Below are 22,303 nucleotides of genomic sequence, written 5' to 3' on the forward strand. Positions count from 1 at the left end.
TAGCATGGTATTAGAACGAACTACAAGAATATTCCCTAGGTTATTCTCAACTATATAGTCTAGCATTATCATAGTTAGTGCAAGCATACTTAGCAATCATTGTGAGATAAGACTACGCCCATGCATAGTGATATTAGCAAGGAATATGAGAAACATAGCAATCACTCCCCTGTAATAATGTTGCTCTGCCAGCCCAATACACGAGAGGGGGACTATATAAGAATCAATGAAGCTGTCACTATCACGAACCACCCCACGATCTGGCATATTGGGTACAATCGTAGATAAATAAGGTATAAGCACCACGCCTACACAATATCTATCATTTACCCATGGATCCGATGGATAAACGCTATACGATCCTAAGCATGTATATAGATCGAATCTAACTAAGCCAAGTACATAACTATGATAAACTAAGAACAATATAATCTTGAATATAAGCAAGTAGAGCAAAGTCATAAGCAATATATTGAAGTAGAACAAAGTCATATTCATAATATTTAAGAACAAAGATAATTAGAAAGCAATTAGAAGCACAATTAGAGAATTACCAAGAATCCTCCTGACAGATCCGGAAACCAATCGAAGATTGACTCCTTCTAGTTCTAATCCTATGTAGCTATGCTAATCTAGATGTCTAATTGATGTGGTGGCTCTAATCTTGATCAGAGGCTTCTTCTCCCTTGATGGAACAATGAATTAGGGTTGAGAGGCTCCCTCCTCCAGGGCCCAGGGGGTCTGGTTTTATAGTCCCTCCAAGTGAATATGGGCCCTTGGATCAAACCGACATAGATTGTATGGTTTAGATTCATCCTTTAGGTCGGTGGAGATCTCCCGCAAAGCAGAGTCCTGATTGGACTTGGGGGCAGGGCCGGCGCCCAGTAGGACAGGGCGGGCGCCCTGTCTCTGGCCCCGTTTCGCCTCCGCTTCGGTCTCGTGGCTTCTAGAGTCTTCTAGATGTAAGATAATTGCGCAGCACGTTAATATCTTTACGTAATCCCGACATGTGGGCCTTTCTTCCATATTTCCTCATAACACCCTACAGAAATAGACAAACACCAAAACTCGTGGAATTCTGTCAGATAAAACCCTAAGTCTAGATCTTGATTTCATTTGGATCCTTTTCTTTATTTATTTGATAATTAAATTTGATACTTAAGGACCGTCAACACCACCTCAAATGCCAAGTGCCACCAGATGATCTAGCAGTATACCATGAACGACAATGTTTGCATATGGCACCAGTTCTCAACACAGTCTCATCATTGATCTCATCAAAGTACTACCAAACAACAAAAACTCGCTTACCAGTGCCGATGGTTGAGGTACCATAAGTGTTAGTAGAGGCAGCCACTCCCTCATCCTCGCCATCAAGGTCGATGGGCTGCTGCTACTCGGTGCCAACAGGTTCGTCACCGAGGTCGATGCCGAAGAAAGCTCTCATGTCATCACGCAAGTCATCATAATCCTCGCGTTCCAAATCCTCGAGCTCATTTGGGTGCGGCGCAAGGTCCTCGCCATCACCGAGGAGGGGATGCAGATCTGCCCCCCGTGTTGCGAGCCCAGCACCAGCACCACTGGACGTGACCGGCTGAGGACGACCCAAGCCACCAAACCTCTTGCACCGCCCCTCGATAGGCGCTTTTTTGGCTTGGCCATGTCCACTCCAAAGGAGGAGGAAGCGGCGTCAGGCACGAACCTACAATCATTGAAAGATGAAAGGAAAAGATGAGAACAGAGACTGAGAGAGTGAGAGACAGAGTAGATCTAGTGATCTAGGGTTACGTATGTTGACGGTCCTTAAGTACCAAAAATAATCATCAAATAAATAAAGAAAAGGATCCAAATGCAACCAACACCCAGAATTAGGGTTTTATCTGACAGAATACCACGAGTTTTGGTGTTTGCCTATTTCTGTAGGGGGTTATCAGGAAATACGGAAGAAAGGCCCACATGTCGGGTTTACATAGAGATATTAATGTGCCACAAAACTTTCTGTCATCTAGAAGACTCTAGAAGCCACGGGAACGAACGGGAAGGTGATCGGGCTCGGGGGCAGGGCGCCCGCCCTCCCCCTTGGGTGCCCGCCCTGTCCCAGAGTCCAATTAGGACTCTCTTCAGGGATTACGCTCCACCGACCTAAAGGATCAAGGATAACCGTTCAATCAATGTCGGTTTGATCCGACGGCCCAGATTCACTTGAGGGGACTATATAAGCAGAACCCCTGGGCCCTGGAGGAGAACAAGTTCATCATAGAGTTGAGAGGAGCCCTCGAAGGAATACCTCTCCTCTAAATAGACTTAGGGCTTAGCATCCAATATGAGAGTAGAATTAGTTCTTCTAAGTTCTACTAGATTGAGAGAGATAGAGTGGAGGTGTAGATCGGAGGAAGCCCGGACTGTCGGTGTCTACTCCGAAGTTGTACCTGCGGGATCAAGTTCTCCTAACCCGAGGCTTACTCTTAGGATTATTCAGTAATTCGACTTCTAATGCTAGTAAGTTCTTGTTTTATTGTTCTTTGGTTTATGAGTTTACTTTAATCTCTTCCGGTTGAGTTTAGAGTAATCATTGCTAGCGTAAACATGGTGTTTGGGCTAGGGTACTCATAGATATCCCCTGACTAGCTGGACCGTGGTAGTAGCGAGGAACGTGACATTTTCGAGTTACCTTTGCAGACCATATCTCGTTAGCAGGAAGGGTAGGGTTTATAGGTGCGGGTCAAACATCCTCTGTGGTGTCTAGATTCCATAAGCTTCCCCAATAGAACAGTAGATCATCCTTACCAAGGTTAGAACGAGACTATGGTTGTAGTCTTCTCTATACATCGCTCACATCGAGAAACATTCTTTGTAGCCTAAAGGGTAGTAGTACTAGATTTGGTTAGTCAGATGCACCCTTTCTCCCAGTGGTAAAAATATAAATACGATACTCTGGATAACCTCCCGGGTGAAATGCTCACCGATATCCGTGCGCTTGCGGATCAATTCCTTATTGCGTTACCAAATATCAACAAGCATTTCTGGCGCCGTTGCCGGGGAGAAAGACGGTTGGCTGAGATAACTTTAAGTCTTGCTATTATCTTGTATTATACTTTTATACTTTTATCTTATTATTTTTTCCATCTTTATGGATAATTCAAATTCCACACATATTATTGAATTTTTTGCACCTTCGGAGACCAGCCATAGACCATGGGAGTCAACAAGTCCTTTCTTTGCCCCTAATTATGATCTATGTCCGGAGTTGATTGCCGAGGTCCTATCTTTTAATCAAGAAGATAATGAACTTTTAGCTACACCTAGGGAATCTTTTAATCTTTCTATAAATTGTGGTTTAGACCTAGCCCTACAAGACCATGTTTTTTCTCAATATTTTCACATTGGTCTTAATCATATAACCTTTGGTAGAGTCTTTCTTTCTTTATCTATTAGTAAAGGAAGGTATGTCTTCATTTGTGGACATCCTTCTTGTACTAGTCTTCATAGAAAAATCTTAGAGATAGAGAAGGAATCATCTTCTAGACAAGGAAAGGAAGTTTCAATAGCCGATTTCCAAACATTCCAATCCCATGATTCGGCTATCCAACCCATCCTTGAGCTTAATAATTTCTACTACGCTCTTTCTCTTGAACCTCCCGATAATCCTATGAATCTCTCTAGACATCCCATGCATAAGAGTCACCAAGACCACAAGGAGGATCGAGAAGAGCAGCATCAATGGCTAGAGGGCATTAAAAATCCATGTGCCATGACCATTGAATGGATAGATAAAACAAACTTGAGAGACAATCCTAGAGAAATTTTTAGCATTCATGAAGAATCATCCTTGGAGTTTGAGAATGAGAGAAACAACAGTGAGCATGGAAGTTATTTCATAAATACCTCACCAAGTCCTTGCTCATATAAAACATCTCCCCAATCAATTGATCTCTCCAACATCACCGCATTTGAGATCTCCAACCCCCTCTTCCTTTCTATTTATAAAAACTTTAAAAGGGCGGTTGTCGATGCATATGTCTATAATAAATATTGCAGATCTCGTTGAGTTGATCTTGATATAGGTCAGTGTCGGAGGAGAAACCACTTCGCCGACATAAATTGATGGTTTCTCCAGGACAAGCTTAGTGTCCTAAAACAAGCACTGATCAGATCATAATATGAGCTTTTAATTATTTGCAACATTATCTTATGTATTGAGCATATAAAGATAATTGTAGAAATATTCCTTCGGGTATTCTTGTCACTAACCTTTCTGGGATTAGAGCAAGAAGATCTGAGGAATGACAAGCATAAGATATGCCCAACCAATCATCATGCAACATTGAATTAAAATTCATCCAATCTTGAGTTTTGCAAAATTCAAGCTTGGCGGAGTACTTCACATGAAAACATCCTTTGCCAAGTTGCTGTGTTGGTTGTCCCTACCTTTGAGACATGCTTGATTTGTTAAATACTAATCACACTACTTCATCTCCACTTGAGTAGATCTCTATAAATGCTCTCATGCTACCTTTATGTGCTTTAGTATATGTCTAGGTTTGGAGTAGTTTCATTTATCTCTTAATTAAGCATGGTGCTTAGTTTAGGAATGATGATCTTACTTCCAAAGTATTTTTTTAAAATTAAGCATGGTGCTTAGGTTAAAATGCCCTCCTAAATCAAATTAGACATGGTGTCTAGGTTGATTTTTGAGCCGATAGTATGCTATAGTAGATATTGGATATTTTTGTTGGACTAACCCCTGCAGGAAAACTTTCAATATCAACCTGGGAAGTTCTGAGATACAAACTCACATTGGAGACAAAGGGGACACATGAAGTTTAACGATTTGCACAAGGAAGACATAGCTCATTCATCATAAAGAGATGATCCATGGAGGGTGCCACAAACACGATGCACAACCGCTAAGAAAGGAAGGCTTCCACAAGGTGATACTATACCATCACTCTTCAAGTAAGGTAACACCTTAAGGTACTTGACTATCACTTTTATAAGCTTCTCCTTGGTTCTGGCATACACATGAATAAAAGAGACAAACATGTATGATTTGTAGTTCCAAATTAACCAACCCAATTAATTCAACATGTTTAGTCCTTTAATTTTTGTTCTGAAGTACTACCTTCGTGATCCCACACTCCTAATCATATAAGCTAAAATATTGCACATTCAATCTTTGGAAGATATAAGCAGAACATAAATATAGATAGATTATCTTTCCATTAGGTCGATCGATCTGATCTGACAAATGTTTTAATGCTACACTCATGATCTCATGATCCATCAACTTTGTCTTGCTCACTATGCTCAAGGTTAGAGAAGAACAAATACACTTTTGGTTCTGTTGGTGTTTTCCACCAACAGGGCTCATGCACTTGATCTCTGCCTTGTCTCTATGAACAGGTACACTTCAAGCAAAACATGGAGGAGTTTTACAACTCCCAGACTCCACCAAGTGAAGGACCTGGATCTACAAGCACAAACACACTGAGCAGGATATTGCCATCACTGCACTTCAAACTGCTGGGCAAACGAAGAACATGGATGACTCCGTATCAAGAGGTGCAGACGTCAAGGTCCACATCTAATCAAATGATGCACCTAAAGGATGAAGACGGTGAGAAGTCTTGTCCAGAAGACTTAAAATATTGGATCCTTGTCGGAGGAGGTCAAGATCGTCGACTCAAGTCGCCTTTCCTGATCAAGAAGGACGACCCTGGTGTTCCAAGCATCGAGTGCACAATCAATGGATACTCTTTTCAGAAGACACTCTACAACACCGGATCTGATGTCAATATAATGGCCGCAATCACTTATCAGCTCCTGCATGGAACCATGCCCCTACAACCAATATACATTCAGCTCCAGATGATTTTCAGGTTATTAATATGGGAGAAGACAAGTACGATCCACCCACCATCCTTGGAAGACCGTTCCTCAACACTATCAAAGCCATCATCTATATTGGAACCGGAGAAGTCCACATGCACTTCCCTCTGAAGAAGACAACGCAACTGCAACCAAAGGAGGCAAATCATCAAGGACGGATGGGCAGACTATGAAGGATAAGTAATAAGGTCCAAAGATATATATCTTGAACAGGATTGTCCAGAGGAGACCGTTGCACCGAGTCAGGCATGGAGAGAGAAGATAGTTATACACGAAGAGGAGACACCACCAGAATCACCGACTACGCCATCCAGCGAATCCCAAGACGACTGAGAAAACAGAGAGTCCCGTTCGGAGGACTTAAAAACACCAAACGCCTTGCCAAGAGGTAAACTCAACTATTTAAAATAGTTTGCTTAGTTAATCAGGTTCATATCATCTCGAAAAGCAAATAAAAATGTTAGAAATAGTAAGCGCCATGTGAGTATGCTCATGGCATAAAACCCATAAGTACATTCACTGTGGTGGCATAAAATAAATATGTTTTCATCACTGAAAAAAATAGCGGGCTATTTTTCCGCTATAGCAGGATATTTAAAACGCCGCGACGATATCAGTCATTTTCCCGCTATCAGCGCTATCTCCGCTATTTTCTGCTATAGCGCCGCTAAACCGCTATATCGGCATAGCGCCGCTATTTTTCCGCTAAGCCTGAAGTGTGCCTAGTGCTTGTCATTTCATTTATGTTTCAGACTTTCAGTTGCTTATCGAACTATGGCACTTGTGGCTTTATGCCTTTTGCTTTTGAATTTGGATTGTAATAAATAGACTATTAGATCATGGGTTGTGACTTATGAGTTACTTGTCACTTGTGAAATTTTAGTTTTAAACTTTTCATCTGGTGTGTGCTGTATTTAAATAGCGGGCTATAGCGGAGCTATAGCGGCGCCATAGCGCGACCGCTACGTCGTATAGCGGCGCTATAGCGGAAAATAGCGGCCAGAATCAGCTAGCGCTATTTTTGATAGCCCGCAATTTTTTCGTGGGTTTTCATCTTACAATAAAAATATAAAAATAATAAGTGCATGATCTTGCTAAATAAATAACATTTCTTGAGGAAGCTCAACATGATAAAGGCTAGATATTTATGCTAATACTTAACTAGTTCCACAAAGCTTTGTTGTCTATTTGAGCTCCACAGAATTTAAGGATCAAAGAAGACTAGCAGACGAAGGACATCCTAATCGCTGTCAGGGTGCTGCCGACATTCAAATACACCTGCGCCACCTGCTAGCTACATCAGAAGAAATTACGTCAAAATCCAGCTTGAAGGAGAGCACCCCCATTTATCCAGCTAAGTGTTTCTACTCGCGTTTATACTTTACTCAAATAATAAAAAGATGCATAATCATAAAAACCCAAATAAAGATTTTGTGCTTTTATATATATCTTTGCTTAGTTTGCTAAATAAATAAATAAATAAAGTTTGCTATGAACCCTCATGATAAGCTCTCACATGGAAATGATGAATAGTTGCTCTACCATGACTAGTTCCTAAAATTGAAATCTCTCTCAAGTCTGTTATAATTTAAACCTGCTCTAAACCTGAACTTGTGGGAAGAGTACTTGATCTAAAGTCTAAGTTGTTAACGGATATGATATGGGAAGGTTGAGCTGCTGTTTATCTGTTCCTCGAGATGCTAGAATTCTAGAGAATTTTATCTTTGAAAATCTTTAAAATAACACATGATGAGTTCCTGTATGATGAGAGTTTAAATTCCTACCACAGCCATATATACATGCTTGCTAGACTTTGAGCCACACATTTACTTTTTACTGCTTATGAGCATTGAGTGTGGTCAAGCTGTGTAGACCCTTAGGAGCTTGTCATGCGGTTAAAATCAAGATCCACTTGCACGTTCACTCATATATGCTACTTCTACTTCGGAAGTACGCATCCACATATATCCACTCACTTCCATCTCGAGAGCCACCCAAAAGTATTCTACTCCTAATCCGGGAGAGAATAGTCAAAAACATTTCTGTTTTTCCCTATGAAATAAATGCTCGAGTTATCTTGGTTACTACCACTTGCTATATTATCTCAGGAGATGAGTGCTCTAAAAAAGAAAGAGAATACGAGAAAATAAAAAGGGGCAAGTGTCCGGAACCTCGAAGAAACGAAAAAGTGAGACGAGAGGTAAAAATGGACAAATGTCCGACAGTAGAATTAAGGGTACAAGATACCCACCTGAGAGGAAAGAAAAAGAAAATATAGAGCATCTTCTTCTCCTCAAAAAGCTTCAAAGTGCAAGAAAGGTATGTATCCCCTAAAAAGAGCAAAAGTAGAATTAGACTTTCACCAATGTTATCACCGTCATCATCATACACCATTCATTTGCCACACATGCACATCTTGATTTGACTTATTGACTTGCTCTTCTAGATCCATGGTTTGACTATGCAATAAATGTCTTGTAAGTATGTATTAGCTGTCTCCCACTTATGAGCTCCAGATATCAAAACCTTATTAGAGTAGTGTGAGAGAGAAGGCAATATCACTATGCCTTATACCAAAAATACCACATACTTTGAGAGAAGACATATACCATTACTGCCTTACTAAGGATCCAGAAATACCACAAAAGAGAGATCTGAGAGAGTCATACAAGGAATCTCTGAGTTTTATTTGAAAATCTGCAAAAACTCCAGAGCTATAGTTAATCAAAGAACAAGAGACATGACGCTTAACTTGACCGTTCTATCTTTTAGCTGCTCAAGACACAAGTAACGGTTGCAAGCCCCATGGTGAAAGGTAAAATGAGTAAGTTTTAAGTCTTAACAGTTTACTTAACTCAGAGATGAGATCTTTTAAGGCATGAAACCACTGCATAAACTCTTGAGTCCATCCTTGCTCAGGGATGAGCAAGAGGTATGCTTGGGGGAGTTGTTGATGGTCCTTAAGTACCAAAAATAATCATCAAATAAATAAAGAAAAGGATCTAAATGCAACCAACACCCAGACTTAGGATTTTATCTGACAGAATACCACGAGTTTTGGTGTTTGTCTATTTCTGCAGGGGGTTATCAGGAAATACGGAAGAAAGGCCCACATATCGGGTTTACATAGAGATATTAACGTGCCGCACAATTTTTTATCATCTAGAAGACTCCAGAAGCCACGAGAACGAACGAGAAGGTGATCGGGCCCGGGGGTTGGGCGCCCGCCCTCCCCCCTTGGGCGCCCGCCCTGTCCCAGAGTCCAATCAGGACTCTCTTCGGAGATTACGCTCCATCAACCTAAAGGATCAAGGATAACCGTTCAATCAATGTCGATTTGATCCGACGGCCCAGATTCACTTGAGGGGACTATATAAGCAGACCCCCTGGCCCTGGAGGAGAACAAGTTCATCATAGAGTTGTGAGGAGCCCTCGAAGGAATACCTCTCCTCTAAATACACTTAGGGCTTAGCATCCAATGTGAGAGTAGAATTAGTTCTTCTAAGTTCTACTAGATTGAGAGAGATAGAGTGGAGGTGTAGATCGGAGGAAGCCCGGCCTGTCGGTGTCTACTCCGAGGTTGTACCTGCGGGATCAAGTTCTCCTAACCCGAGGCTTACTCTTAGGATTCTTCAGTAATTCGACTTCTAATTCTAGTAAGTTCTTGTTTTATTGTTCTTTGGTTTATGAGTTTACTTTAATATCTTCCGGTTGAGTTTAGAGTAATCATTGCTAGCGTAAATGTGGTGTTTGGGCTAGGGTACTCATAGATATCCCCTGACTAGCTGGACCGTGGTAGTAGCGAGGAACGTGACATTTTCGAGTTACCTTTGCAGATCATATCTCGTTAGCAGGAAGGGTAGGGTTTATAGGTGCGGGTCGAACATCCTCTGTGGTGTCTAGATTCCGTAAGCTTCCCCAATAGAACAGTATATCATCCTTACCAAGGTTAGAACGAGACTACGGTTGCAGTCTTCTCTATACATCGCTCACATTGAGAAACATTCTTTGTAGCCTAAAGGGTAGTAGTAATAGATTTGGTTAGTCAGATGCACCCTTTTCTCCCAGTGGTAAAAATATAAATACGATACTCTGGATAACCTCCCGGGTGAAATGCTCACCGGTATCTGTGCGCTTGCGGATCAATTCCTTATTGCGTTACCAAATATCAACAACGTACCTGCGTTACCGGAGCTCGGTGCCGGAGTATAAGCGACCCATGAGTCAAGATGAGACACGAGACAGATAGGCATCCATTAGATACAACGGCGAGCGGTGGCGTAGCGAGGAAGATGAACACAAACTCACATGCTTCACCAGATTAGTAGAGAGAGGAGTGGAGGGGGAAAGGAGGGAGGAGAGGGTTAGGGTTAGGGAACTTAGGGTCTCACGTCGTCAGACGGCGATCAGCGAGGTGGAGATGCGACAAGTTCACCGGAGCAGGGGACGTACAGACGGATGGTCAACGTTCGAGTCCGAGCCTCCGAGGCGACACGCGACAGGCGAGCGGCGGATCGGGAGAAAACTCTAGGGTTTGGGCGAGAGAGTGAGAGACGAGATCGAGAGTGGCGGTCAGGTGGGGGGAATGATTTTAGGGTTTAGGGGGTGGGCACCGGCGGCAGTGCTGCATATATATGCATCGGGGCATCGGGCCGCCTACCGGGCCACAACTTTCACCGCACCGTGCCCATGCCGTGCCATGGGCCGAGGTGGCACCCTAGGCATTTCCTGGTGTCTCAGGCCATGCTGGCGGCCCGTCGATCACCGGGCCGGGCCGAAACCCCGTGCCATGGGCCGTGCCAACAGATCGCGGGCCATATGGAAATCTATAGTTGGCGTGCACAGGCGGGGCAGCGATGCTAATAGACTGGCACGGACGTGCAGATCGGCGGCGACGGAACCCTAGCACAGACTCCTCGCGTCTTTCTGCTTCGCTCGCCTCGTCGTGACCATGAAACACCGTCAATGAAGAGAAGGCAGGAAGGGATAAGGCTAAGGGGCAAAATGGGAAAGAAAATATGATGTGGCAAAAAAAAAAATTGCTAGGACATTCCTTTCATAAACCCACTCCGGCAAAATCCCCATTTTCTTGCAGTTCACAGCAGCGGCCGAATTCCTAAAAAAAAAAGAAAAAAAAAAGAAAAAGAAAGATCAGCGGGCCGAATCACGCAAGAAGCCCGAATCTCTAATACTCAAGCCGTGCTCCGTCACCGCAAGTCGTAAACCACCGGCGCCGGCGCCGCCGTCACGAGGATGGCTGCTCCTACCGATGAGGCCGCCGGCTCAGGGACGCCGGGAACTACCGATCCGTTGCTCGCCGACTGGAGGGAACGGATCATCATTCCGGCCGTCGCGGCTGGTGAGCCGTCCCCCATTCCCATGCCTCGTTTTCGTTTCTCGGGTCAGGTCCTGCCCTGGGCAGGCGTTCCTGATCCCTTGGGTTTTGTCGATTCGGTTGCTGTGCAGGTGTGGTTGGAGCCGCGTTCGGGCTGCTGTCGCGGCACCGGGCGCGCCTTGGCGCCGCCCGCGCCGCCGTCACCTACGCCGCGAACCTCGCCATCGTCGCCGGGTGCTACGGAGGTGAGGTCTCTGTTCCATGGACATCCGATTGATGGGTTGTAAAGTTTGGCTTTGCGATGGACCGAACCACTTTGTTGTTTAATTGGTTCTGTTGTTAAAACCCCGAAGTTTTTGCTGTTGTACTTCATTCTTTTGTTAGAGAAATCCTGCTGGCTGCTAGATGTTATTTGTGGGTACATTGTCAGAGCTAGATTTGTGAAAGTTAAATTGATTGGTGTTCGTTTAGTCAAATGACCAAAGAAGCCATGAAGTTGCTGGTGACTTGTTAAATCTATGAGGTAGCTATTGTTCTTCGGGATTGCTAAATGCTGTTTGAGTATTTCTCTGCCCATATGACACCTGAATTTTTCTCTTTTGCATTTCTCACAAGATCATCCCCGGCAAGACCTCCGGGCAGGCTAGGGTTTCAAAATTTGGAGATTTTGGAGGTGAAGGGTGGTGGTTATCAGGATTTAGAAGGAGATCTGTGGAATCCACTTGGGTGGTGGAGTATGGCTAGTGAGAAGCATTGAGATGTTGGAAATGGAAACTCACTTGGATGGGTTACCATGTCAATGGGGAACAGTAGGAGATACCAGGGATAATGGGAGGATGGTGTGGCGGGGCCGACCACGTGTTGTTTAGGAGGTGGTGGTCTGGAAGACAGGCTGAGCTGCTGGAGGAAGAAGACGATCAGAATTTAGAGGAACTAGAATGGAGAGCCGCCAGATGAATTCTTGATGAAGATTCATCAACAGTCCATTTTTTTTTGAAAGGCAAAATTGGCTACAGGACACTCAAAGTGACCCCTCTTTGCTGACATGCAAAATGGAGCAGTTTGCTGGTGGACACTGTCGTTGTTGTCAAATTTGCTCCTGGTCACCGCGGCCAATAAAATATCCATTTATTGCTTTCTAGGGGAGAGAACAGAGGGAAAATGTCTTTTTTCACCTTGGCTCCTTCTTCCTCTCTCCCTTCCCTCTCCTTTCTTCTTCCTTCCTCCCTTCCTATCCTGAGCGTCGTGGCCAGCAACCTCCGCTGCTCCGCTGGGCTTCCTGTGCATGCGGTGAGCACCCCCACCACTCCACAACCCCCTCTGACCCTCCATCACGTTCGTTGGGTTCAAATTGGGGCTTTCCCCATGGCTGGGACGACCATGCGCCATCGCCTAGCCCTAGTGGCCTCCGCCCTCTATGATGGTATAGCCGAGCTGCGCGGGCCTTGGCCCCACATTCGCGCCTGTGCTCCTGTGCGTGAGCGTGCTGCACAACGGGGCAAACGCCGGCCAAGCCGTGCGCCATGGCTCGCGGCCTGCCCGAGCTGGCGGCCCCACGCGGCTTGCGGCTGGCGACGGCTTCTGGTCGCTGTGGCCTCGAGCCCATGGCCAGCAACAGCTTCTGTGCAGGGACTAGCGCGCAGGGACGGCATGTGTCGCGGGCTTGGCACGGACGTGGCGCTCCAACGCCGAGGCAAGCCGTGGGTGGGCGACCGCGCGTTTGCGGTGCGCATGGAGCCCCGAGGCGCGTGCGTGCTCCGCGTGGACAGCCGCGTGTCATCATACCTCCGGCTAGACGCGCGCATCCACCTTGTCCCATGTGCCTGCGCGACGCCATACCTCCGGCTGGACGCATGCATCCAACTTGTCCATGTGTCGGTGCTGCTGTTGCGCTGGCTGCTGTACATGTGTGCTGCCTGCCGACCTCGCCCTACAGGCCGCCCTTGGACGCGCCGCGAGCACCTTTCGGGTGCGTGGCCATGCGGACAGGCTCGTAGAGCCCCACCTCGCTGCCGATGGAGTCCACGCCGGCCAGATTTGCCCACCAGCTGTGCCTTGTGCTCTGCTCTTGGAGTTTGCGACGGTCGCCGTGCCCACGGTGCAGCTAGGCGAGCTGAGGAAAAAAAAGAAAGGGAGAGAGGAAGGAGCCAGGGGCAAAAAGGACATTTCCCCTCAGTTCTCCTCAAAAGCAAGAAATGAATATTTTATGGGCTGTGGTATCCAGGAGCAAATTTGACAACAACGACAGTGTCCACCAGCAAATTGCTCCATTTATCATGTCTGCTAGCAAAGAGGGGTCATTTTGAGTGTCCTGTAGCCAATTTTGCCTTTTTGAAAACGCAGGAGAGCTGTGTTTCATTGTATTATAGAGATGAAAAGAAGGGGGGGGGGGTGGTGTCTCCAACAGGATCCTCACTCATATGGGGACCAAATATGAGTGAGGCAATGTAGCCAATTTTGCCTTTTTGAATACGTAGGAGAGCTGTGTTTCATTGTATTATAGAGATGAAAAGGGGGGTGGGGGGGTCCCCAACAGATTCCTCACTCATATGGGGACCAAATATCAGTGAGGCAATTACCCAGCCTTAAGGTTTAAACACATAGTGGACAAAACAACTTGACCTTACTCAAAAGACCTAGTCTACAAGCGCGAGACCTAACCCCTGTAAATTTCTTGCCCTAGCCATGCACCAGAGGCTGTGCTCATTTTTCAGCTCACTCCAAATCATGTTAAGAAAAGGGGAAGCCCCCTCAAAAACACATGCATTCCTTTGCTTTCAAATAATCCAGGCCCCTAAATAATTAAAGTTTTCACTCCTTTCCTGTGCTCCTTGCTAACTCTCCTAATTGTCATACGCCACCAGTCAGCAAAGCTCAGTTCATTTTGTCGGGGGACTGAATCTGCTAGGTTCAGTACAGTCCAGTCCAAAATTTTGGTGGTGTGTTGGGGGTTGGGGGAAGCATACCTAGGTGTGGTATAGCTAAGCCCTAGTTTTATATTTACTATTTAACTAGCAAACATGTCCTTGGGTTGCATCGGAACATACGACTTGTTGGCCGTCACTTGGAAGACTTGTGACTCGGGGATTTAAGCAACAATCGCATCATCCGTTCCAATACATCTTGGAAATCGAACTCCGTAACGTGGCTAGACGCATGTTTTTCTAACTCGTACGAGCATGGATCGTGAGTCTGCCTCATGGATGGGAAAGAGAGGTGCGCGAGGGCATTGTGGGAAATACATATGACAAATGGAGGAATCCACTTTGACTTAATATTAGCGATAGATAGTCAATGGTGCATTCACAGGCTTATCTCTATCTATGTGTTTTTTTTTGTGGTTAAAATTGGAATGTTTAAGCTATCATTTATATTGCATTTGGCAACTGTAATTTGATAATGTGATAAGGAAGTTTCATTGAGATTTTGACACTGTCAAGATGGTTCCAGTGAAGAACAACCTTTCATCTATCATCGTGTTTTGTTACAATGGCATGGAAAATGCGTTTAAGTCCCTCATAACTAAACTTTTTCTTTATCTTATTGAAGAAGAGAGTGAAAGTCCGTGGTAGAAAAAAAGAACAAGCTATTTAAGGCCTAGACACATTTATATTGTGGGTTCACTATCAGGAAATGGATGTGGACATGTAGTTAACAGTCAACTCAGTTTTGGAATGTCTGTTGTCTAATTCGATGTGATCAAGATAACAGAGCATTGTGCAGTTGTATTTTTATGTCTAGATGTGATATATATTATTTCTGCTATACAGGTGCACGTGAACTTGCAAGAGATGCTCGAGCCACAACACCTAATGATCCCATGAATTCTGTTGTTGGTGGGCTAGCAAGTGGAGCTGTCCTTGGTCGAATACAAGGTTGGTTACTAGATTGATCACCATCCTTCATACTTGAAAGTTTGGTAGGCCAATTTATACAGTGAGTAGTATTTATAGCATTGCTCGGTTCATGTTCAAAATGTGGTCTCAACCCATTGTCATTGTTGTGTGGTTTGTTTGTGTACTAGAAGAAACTGTACAGTCTAAACCACTTATCATTATCATGAAGATTGTGGTCATGTTCGTTCATGTGGGTTAACTAAACATAATTCAAAGCTTGATTGTGCATACTTCAGAAATATCCAAAACAAACTTCTAGCAATGATCTCTCTAGTCTAAGTGACATTGTAGAAATACGATGTATGCTCATATCAATCATCATGGTCAATAACATAGACCGGTTTCATTAGACTTATGACTATTAGGTTGTCACTGATTACCTATTTCACTATTTGTAAAAGTGAGGTGTGTTGCATGTGTACTATTAAGGCTGCTATTACCAAATTTAAGCGTCGTCAAATGCACACACAAATAACTAATTTAGTAGTTGGCATACGCTGCATGTAGATTATAGTTGATTTCCAGATTTTATATTTATTTCTCATGTTTAAACTTTCAGATTGATTAGAATGTTGCTGGGCTCTAATGTGATTCAAATTCTAGTGTAGGCATGGTTTTGTATGGGTTGGACTTTGAGATCAATCAGTATTTGTTTTGCTAGATGGAGCCAGTGTGAATTCGCTGGTTTTAGTTAAATGTTAATTTATGACAACACTGCTACTATGTGGCTCACCTTTATTAGTCAGTGTGAATCTTTTTGCTTTAAATTAGTACTTGTTACTCCCTGTTCTAGCTTTTCTAGGTACATAGCTTTTGCTAGGCACCTAGATATATATTATTTCTAGATACATAGTAAAAGCTATGTATCTAGAAAAGCCAGAACAACTTACAATTTCGAATAGGAGTACTTGTTACTGTCCTTGTTCTGAACTTGCCAAAAATTAGGGCCTCTTTGTGGGAGGGGCTCTGTGCGGCTCTGGTATGTAGCAGTAATGTATCGCTACTATAGTGGAGCCGCTGGAGCCCCCAAAACACTGGCTCCTGGCCAGTGGAGCAGATTCACTCGAGGAGCTAAAGCAGTTTTCATGGACCTTTTGGCAAAACAGTTTCTCTGTGCTGTTGAAGAGTGAGAAATGTATATAACGCCCTCCTTTTATTTATTTATTTTTCTTTATTTTCTTTCACACTTTACTTTCCCTCTCTCTCTCCCCCCTCATCCTTGTCTTCTCCACCAGCCAACGGACGCATGCCTCCTCTGTTCGGCTTCCTCGCTGCGTTTCTCTGACTCTTCATCTCCCTCACCTTTGATTCGTCTTGGCGTGCGCATGGAGGATCCACAGAGGAGGCTCGCGCCCGCGCTGGTGCAGCCCGCGCTCGTGCTCCGACGGCACCTCACTGTCACGTCCTCCAAAGGGGCTGCCTCGCCGTTGGTGGCCGCGCCAGGGATCAGCCTTGCCCAGCCCCATGCCGCTTGCTCGAGCACCTGTCTGGTCCATGCCCATGCAGCCGTCGCTCCGTGCCCATTCACAAGAAGACAGGGGCATCCATGGCCAAATACACCATGGGCCTGTGTGCACCTGACATGGAACCGGTGAGAGCTGCATTTTTTGGCTCCACCTGCCAAAACCGCGCTGTGAGCGCGATTTCTTCTGGCCGCTCCGCACGAGGAGCACTTTTTTGGACCCCTTTAGTAACCGGAGCTGGAAAACAGCTTCGGGAGCTGGCGTGGGAGCCATACCAAATGGCCCCTTAATCTGCTGACTTTTGAAAATCAGCTGAACTTTAATGTTCTTGCCTGTTTTCATCTCTGTACTGGATGTAGCTATGTAACTGAATATGCGCTTGTGTGTTGGTATTTAGTCAATGGTAATCGTCTTCAGTGTCAGATGATTGGATCTCTATGGAGCTCGGTGTGTATGTGCTTAGAATTACGTTCGTTTTTGGAATCTGTGTCTTCTGACTTCTGAGTGTTAGATTTTCAATGTTCCACCAGAGGGGAAAAAAAAGGAAACTGCTATCTTGAATTGCTGATGAAGAAATACACTAGCTCATTTGAATTGAATTTTTGAAATGTGATGCCGCCCCATTATTTGACGTGGACTGCTCTGATTATAGGTGGACACTTTGGAGCAGTGAAATATGCAGTCACTTTTGCAGCTGCCGGTACCGCATTGGACTACGCTGCACTGAAGTATGCCCCAGAATGGCATGCCCTGAAAGAACATTTGTCTGGAAAGAAAGACTGGTTTACGCTACCTGAGTGGTCACCTATCCAAGTGTTGGATGAGGAAGCCTTGGCTAAGAAAAAAGCTCGAGAGGAGAAGTTGTTTGCCCAACGAGCACTAGGTAAACTTGACAAGGAGGATCCCTAGCTATACGGCCTTTTGGAGAACTGCGCACTGCGCACTGACAGAGATAAGATGATTTTATCCAGGTGCTATGTCACTGAAACCATAGTGTTAGAAAACATCGAGATGTTGTATTATTCTTTTTTTTTCTGTACTTCGGGGAATGCCCATGAAGAGGGAACCTAGCTGATTGCACTTCCAAGTTTTGATGGCCAAAAATGTTTCCACTTTTTGTATTGGACTTGCACTTCGCGTAGTGATAGTAAAATGTTCGGATCTCGGATTAGAATATGTGTTATAGCAATTTTTAGTGGACTTGTTCTTTGTTGTGAAAGTATTTTTCTTTTTTTTGTCAGTACGCTGTCACTGTCATCTTTTAGTCCTTGGTCCGTGGAATTTATGGATCTTCATCTTTAGACAATCATGGGCAATGTTTTTGAGGCGTCGCCTAGGCAACAAGGCGTGCTCGAGGTCCTGGGTGTCGGGGTCGCCACGACCTCAGCGTGTATGGGGTCGCCACAACCTCAGCGTGTATGGCGTCCGCCTCATAGGATAAGGCCGCCTAGGCGTGAATTGCGTCGGATGGACGCCTACCGCCCTCCAGCGGACGCCAGATGCGATTTCGTGGGGGGAGGGCAGGAAATCGAGCACAAGTGAGGGCACCTGGGCGGGAAATTGACCGCGCGCTTGCGTCAAAAGGAAAACAACGGAAATCGATCTCTTGCATGGCAAAGTCATCGATCTCTTGCATGGCAAAGTCCCCGCTCGGAGCTATTTACCGTGGGTGCGGATAACTTCACGGAAGAGATAGGAGAGGGAGAGGAAAACATAAGGTGGAGGTGGGAACTCTTAGCGACGTCAGTGGCGGCCCTACAGCTCCGCTTTCTGCTCCTCTGTTCGACTCCACGCCCACATCTCTTGCAGTCCACGGTCCGCACCTGCAGGCTGCAGCTCGTGGACGTCCGCTTCGCACCTACTTACCCGTCTCCATCGACCGGCCGTACCTGCAGTCAACGGTCCGCACCAGCTCACCTGCCTCCGTCGCCCGTCCGCCTGGCCTGGTACGCTCCTGCGATCCTCTCTTCCCAGGTGCTCCAGGTCCTCTCTGTTCCTCTCTGGTCCCCCAAATCTCCCAGCTCCTGGCAGCACCTCTGTTTTAGTCTCCCAAATCTCCCAGCCACATGCTGCCTTTTGTATTTCTTGGCTCTGCCTTTGGCCATGGACTGGTGCATGTACTCTGCTCTTAGCTAGACTAGTGTGTATACTCTGCTTTTAGCTATAGTAGTATGTATGAGCTCAAGAATTGCTGCTCTAGTATCTAAAGTTCTAGCCTGCATAACTCTTTCATGCCGCCTAAAATGGGTGTATGGCGTCGCCTATGCGTCCGCCATAAACGCCTAGGCGTTGTGAAGGGGGCGGGCGCCGCGCCTCGCCACAACGCCTCAAAAACATTGATCACAGATAGATAACTTCAAAAGCTCGTAAATTTAAGTATGCTATCAGGATGGCGACATGTAAAAGGATGGTTAATCTATGTTGATTAACCCTATTAAAAGACTAGGTAGCGTGTCCGTGCGTTGCTACGGGATAATTAATATTTTATACTAAAAACACATGGATCGCATGATAAGATAATACTCCACACTTGAAATTAAATATCAACACTAAGTGACATTTAATTCCACACCTGAAATTAAGTCACACACGTACTATATAGTAGTTGCTACAATATTTTTTTCTATTATCTTTAGATCAGTAGCAGCTTCCTCAAACTTACCATGCAGTTTGTCATTTTCAGAATTAAGAGCTGATGTACCTGAGGAGTAGTTCTTGCATATATAATTTTTTTGCCTAAGCATCTAAATGTCTTGCATATGTTAAAATTGGCACAACTCAACTGAACTGAAATTGGCAGAAAGGTAAAGTCACCAAACATGCATGCAAGAATTACTTATAAAGCATTACATAGCATCTAAAATATAATATTGCAATACCTAGGACTAAAGAATTAGTACTTAAATGCTAAGGAGGTACACAAGAGAGCTAAACAACAGGAAGCGGAAAATTTGATGATGTTCGTGCGTTGCTAAACTGAACATGTCATTTCAATTTATGATTTACTATATCTTTGACAGAGAGATCTCCATGCATTAATTAAACTATGGATGAATTGAAAGTAGTTGTGTTGCTCTCTTGTGATTAAACACACCAAACCATGGCAGCAGCAATAACTGAAATTCAGGTGAACCATAGAGTATAAGCACACATGTTTTTAGGGCTGGGATTGCTAAACTCACAATGGATTAAAACCCCACAGTTTCTCATCAAAGATCATAGAGCATGCTTGAGCAGCTATTAACATCCTACTCACATGCAGCATAGGAATAGAATAGAAAGCAAGGAAGAAATGGGATTTTCACCATATATACCGGTTTAAAAGTAATAATAATAAATTGTGAATGCCAAATCGAAAAGAAAATGCCTAGTTTTAGCTTCTGAACCTCCATCTTACGAAGGCGGATCTTCTCCAGGATAGATGAGATGGGCTTGTGAACTGGCTGCACAATTGGCTTGAACGATGCCCTCCTCGTCTCTACAAAGAACAAAAAAGAGCTATACATATATATATATTGCTACTCAAACATGAAATGAGATTCACTTATGATTCGAAAAATGAAACAGAGATTGCCTTAGACAGACTTGGCAGAAGCTCGAGATGCCAAGCTTGGACAAATTCGTTTACAGGCATGTTTCATAGAGGATTTAAACAACATCTTTTTTTTCATAGACTCATCTATATAGCTTGGGAAACCAAGACAATGATCCCAAATATTAAAAAAAAAACTTTGAGGAAACATGCTTAGGAGTCGGAATTGTTTGACAATGGATTAAAAGCAAACATCTGTGCTACTTGTCACTGTCTAAAGTTGTCATGCATGTCTATATCGGAGTAGCACCTTGTCACTGTTCAGATTCTAAAGTCACTGACCTCAATCGCAAACAAAGGCAAATCAGGGCAACCTGCACGAGTGTCCCACAGAGCATGCCTTTGTTCACATCTTTTTCTTTTTCTAGTTTGAATAATGGTAGCCATCGTTGAAAGCAACATCTGTGCTACAAGTATATAAATTTAAATCTTTGCCCTCTTGTCCATCTAAATAAATAAAATACATAGTTAAAAGCCATTCATCTCAATGACACATAATAAGCATATAGATGACAGTCACTGCAATGCACGTACATACAGATCATCTAGTCCACATAGCATACCAACTGAAGAAAAGCAAAAAAGGACAAGATTAAGGATTAGGTTTGACAATCATCTATCTGTGTAGGTTTGTATTATGTTAGAAATAAATAAAACAATGTTTATAAAGCTAGCAGCCGCTGTTGAAAAGTGCAGTGATGACAGACTTGAAAAATGGTGTGCTCTTGATCTTTTTTAATGCTAGAAGAAGCTACAAAATTGTTCTACACTTCTACTATCATCTCACTCCAAGGAAATGTGAATGGATTTGTAAGAGCAGTCAAGCAGTGCATTACCCCACCAGCAACAGTTGCCTTTGCTAGAGCAACAATAACTTTTGCCTTTCTTAGGATATCAACAGCTCACGCCATATACGAACTTGCAGATGGCAGCACAATTTAATCAACATACGATAAATATATAAAATTATAATAGAAACTGAAAATTGAAATGACAAAAACACATTGGTCATATTCCATTCCTGCATATTTATATCTCAGCAGCAGGTTCCACTTGTCATACGGTGCCAACCCACAATTTAGGGATACCTGGACAAAGGTGCCTATAGATCCAACTATAGCATAGGGAAAATCAGATCCAGCTGTAAGAACAAAGGCAAATGGACAAACTTACTTTCTCATGAACTGGAGTCAAGCAACAATAGTCTGAAACTTTTTGAACAAATAATGGACCAAATCATCAACATCAGATCCTGATTCAACATTTGATGTATCACTTAACATGCCTTGCCACTGAAATAGGCAAATATAGTTTAGAACAAGAATCCAGAAAAGCAATCAACTTCTTGCAATACTACTAATGAAGACTGTAATTTTAGAAAGTTACTTTCATTTGTTCCAACCGAAAGGAAGAGCTGCTTATTTGTTCCCCCTCGCAAACAGGTTTGATTTTTTTCATGCATCCAGCTTCCAAATTGTGCATCATCTACAAATAATATGTCTAGCAGTACATAGAAAAACGAGAAAAATAAGGACATCATCTGGATGAACTATTTTTAGAAAAACACAAAAGAGTAAATCTTCTATATATATGGATCATTCCACCGTCTGAACTTGACAAGAAGAAATTCTTTTAATTATTTAGATCTTCTCCCATTACGCTTGATCAGACACCGACTACGCCAATAGCGGGCTGGACAATAATCAAATTGAAGTAGCAAAATAACACCGGCTTGTGGTTGGTTGTCCATCATCCTGCAAGAAAACAAATTCAATTCCAAAACACTCGGACCAAGACGGAACATATAGCAAGCAAAAAAAACAAATTATGATGGACTAATACTGAGTCCAAACCTGCTATTTAGTCAGTTTAAGCCTCATCACGGGGACTTTGGAGTCAAGAAATTCGAGAAATTAGCTCTTAGCACTTTCACTGGAAGCAAACTAACCCAACCAACTCGCCTTATTGAACCAGGAACTCATGTGTTACTTCCTGATGAACCTTGATTATTCTCATACAGAAAAATGAAAGCTGAAGGGAGCATAAAACTTAGGAATCTGACTTCAATTAGCTCAGAACTCCGCATCTTCAAAACACAGACCATAAAATCATTAGGCCTTCGACATCT

General features: G+C 43.8%; 1 protein-coding gene across 1 annotated transcript; it reads left to right on the top strand.

Annotated features, from left to right (window-relative positions):
• LOC8069465 lies at nt 10,974-17,802 on the top strand. Its single transcript, XM_002446203.2, has 4 exons — nt 10,974-11,248; nt 11,356-11,469; nt 14,995-15,099; nt 17,236-17,802. The coding sequence occupies exons 1-4, from the start codon at nt 11,143-11,145 to the stop codon at nt 17,490-17,492; spliced, it is 582 nt and encodes a 193-aa protein (XP_002446248.1). The 5' UTR covers nt 10,974-11,142; the 3' UTR covers nt 17,493-17,802.

Source organism: Sorghum bicolor, chromosome 6 (genome assembly GCF_000003195.3).
Source record: "Sorghum bicolor cultivar BTx623 chromosome 6, Sorghum_bicolor_NCBIv3, whole genome shotgun sequence".
Lineage (NCBI taxonomy): Eukaryota > Viridiplantae > Streptophyta > Magnoliopsida > Poales > Poaceae > Sorghum > Sorghum bicolor.

What these genes read in the sequence shown, in the direction of transcription:
- LOC8069465 (XM_002446203.2), top strand. Translation starts at nt 11,143, where the DNA reads ATGGCTGCTCCTACCGATGAGGCCGCCGGCTCAGGGACGCCGGGAACT. An exon ending in CATTCCGGCCGTCGCGGCTG is followed by an intron (nt 11,249 to 11,355) that starts GTGAGCCGTCCC and finishes GTTGCTGTGCAG; the next exon opens with GTGTGGTTGGAGCCGCGTTC. An exon ending in TGTCCTTGGTCGAATACAAG is followed by an intron (nt 15,100 to 17,235) that starts GTTGGTTACTAG and finishes CTCTGATTATAG; the next exon opens with GTGGACACTTTGGAGCAGTG.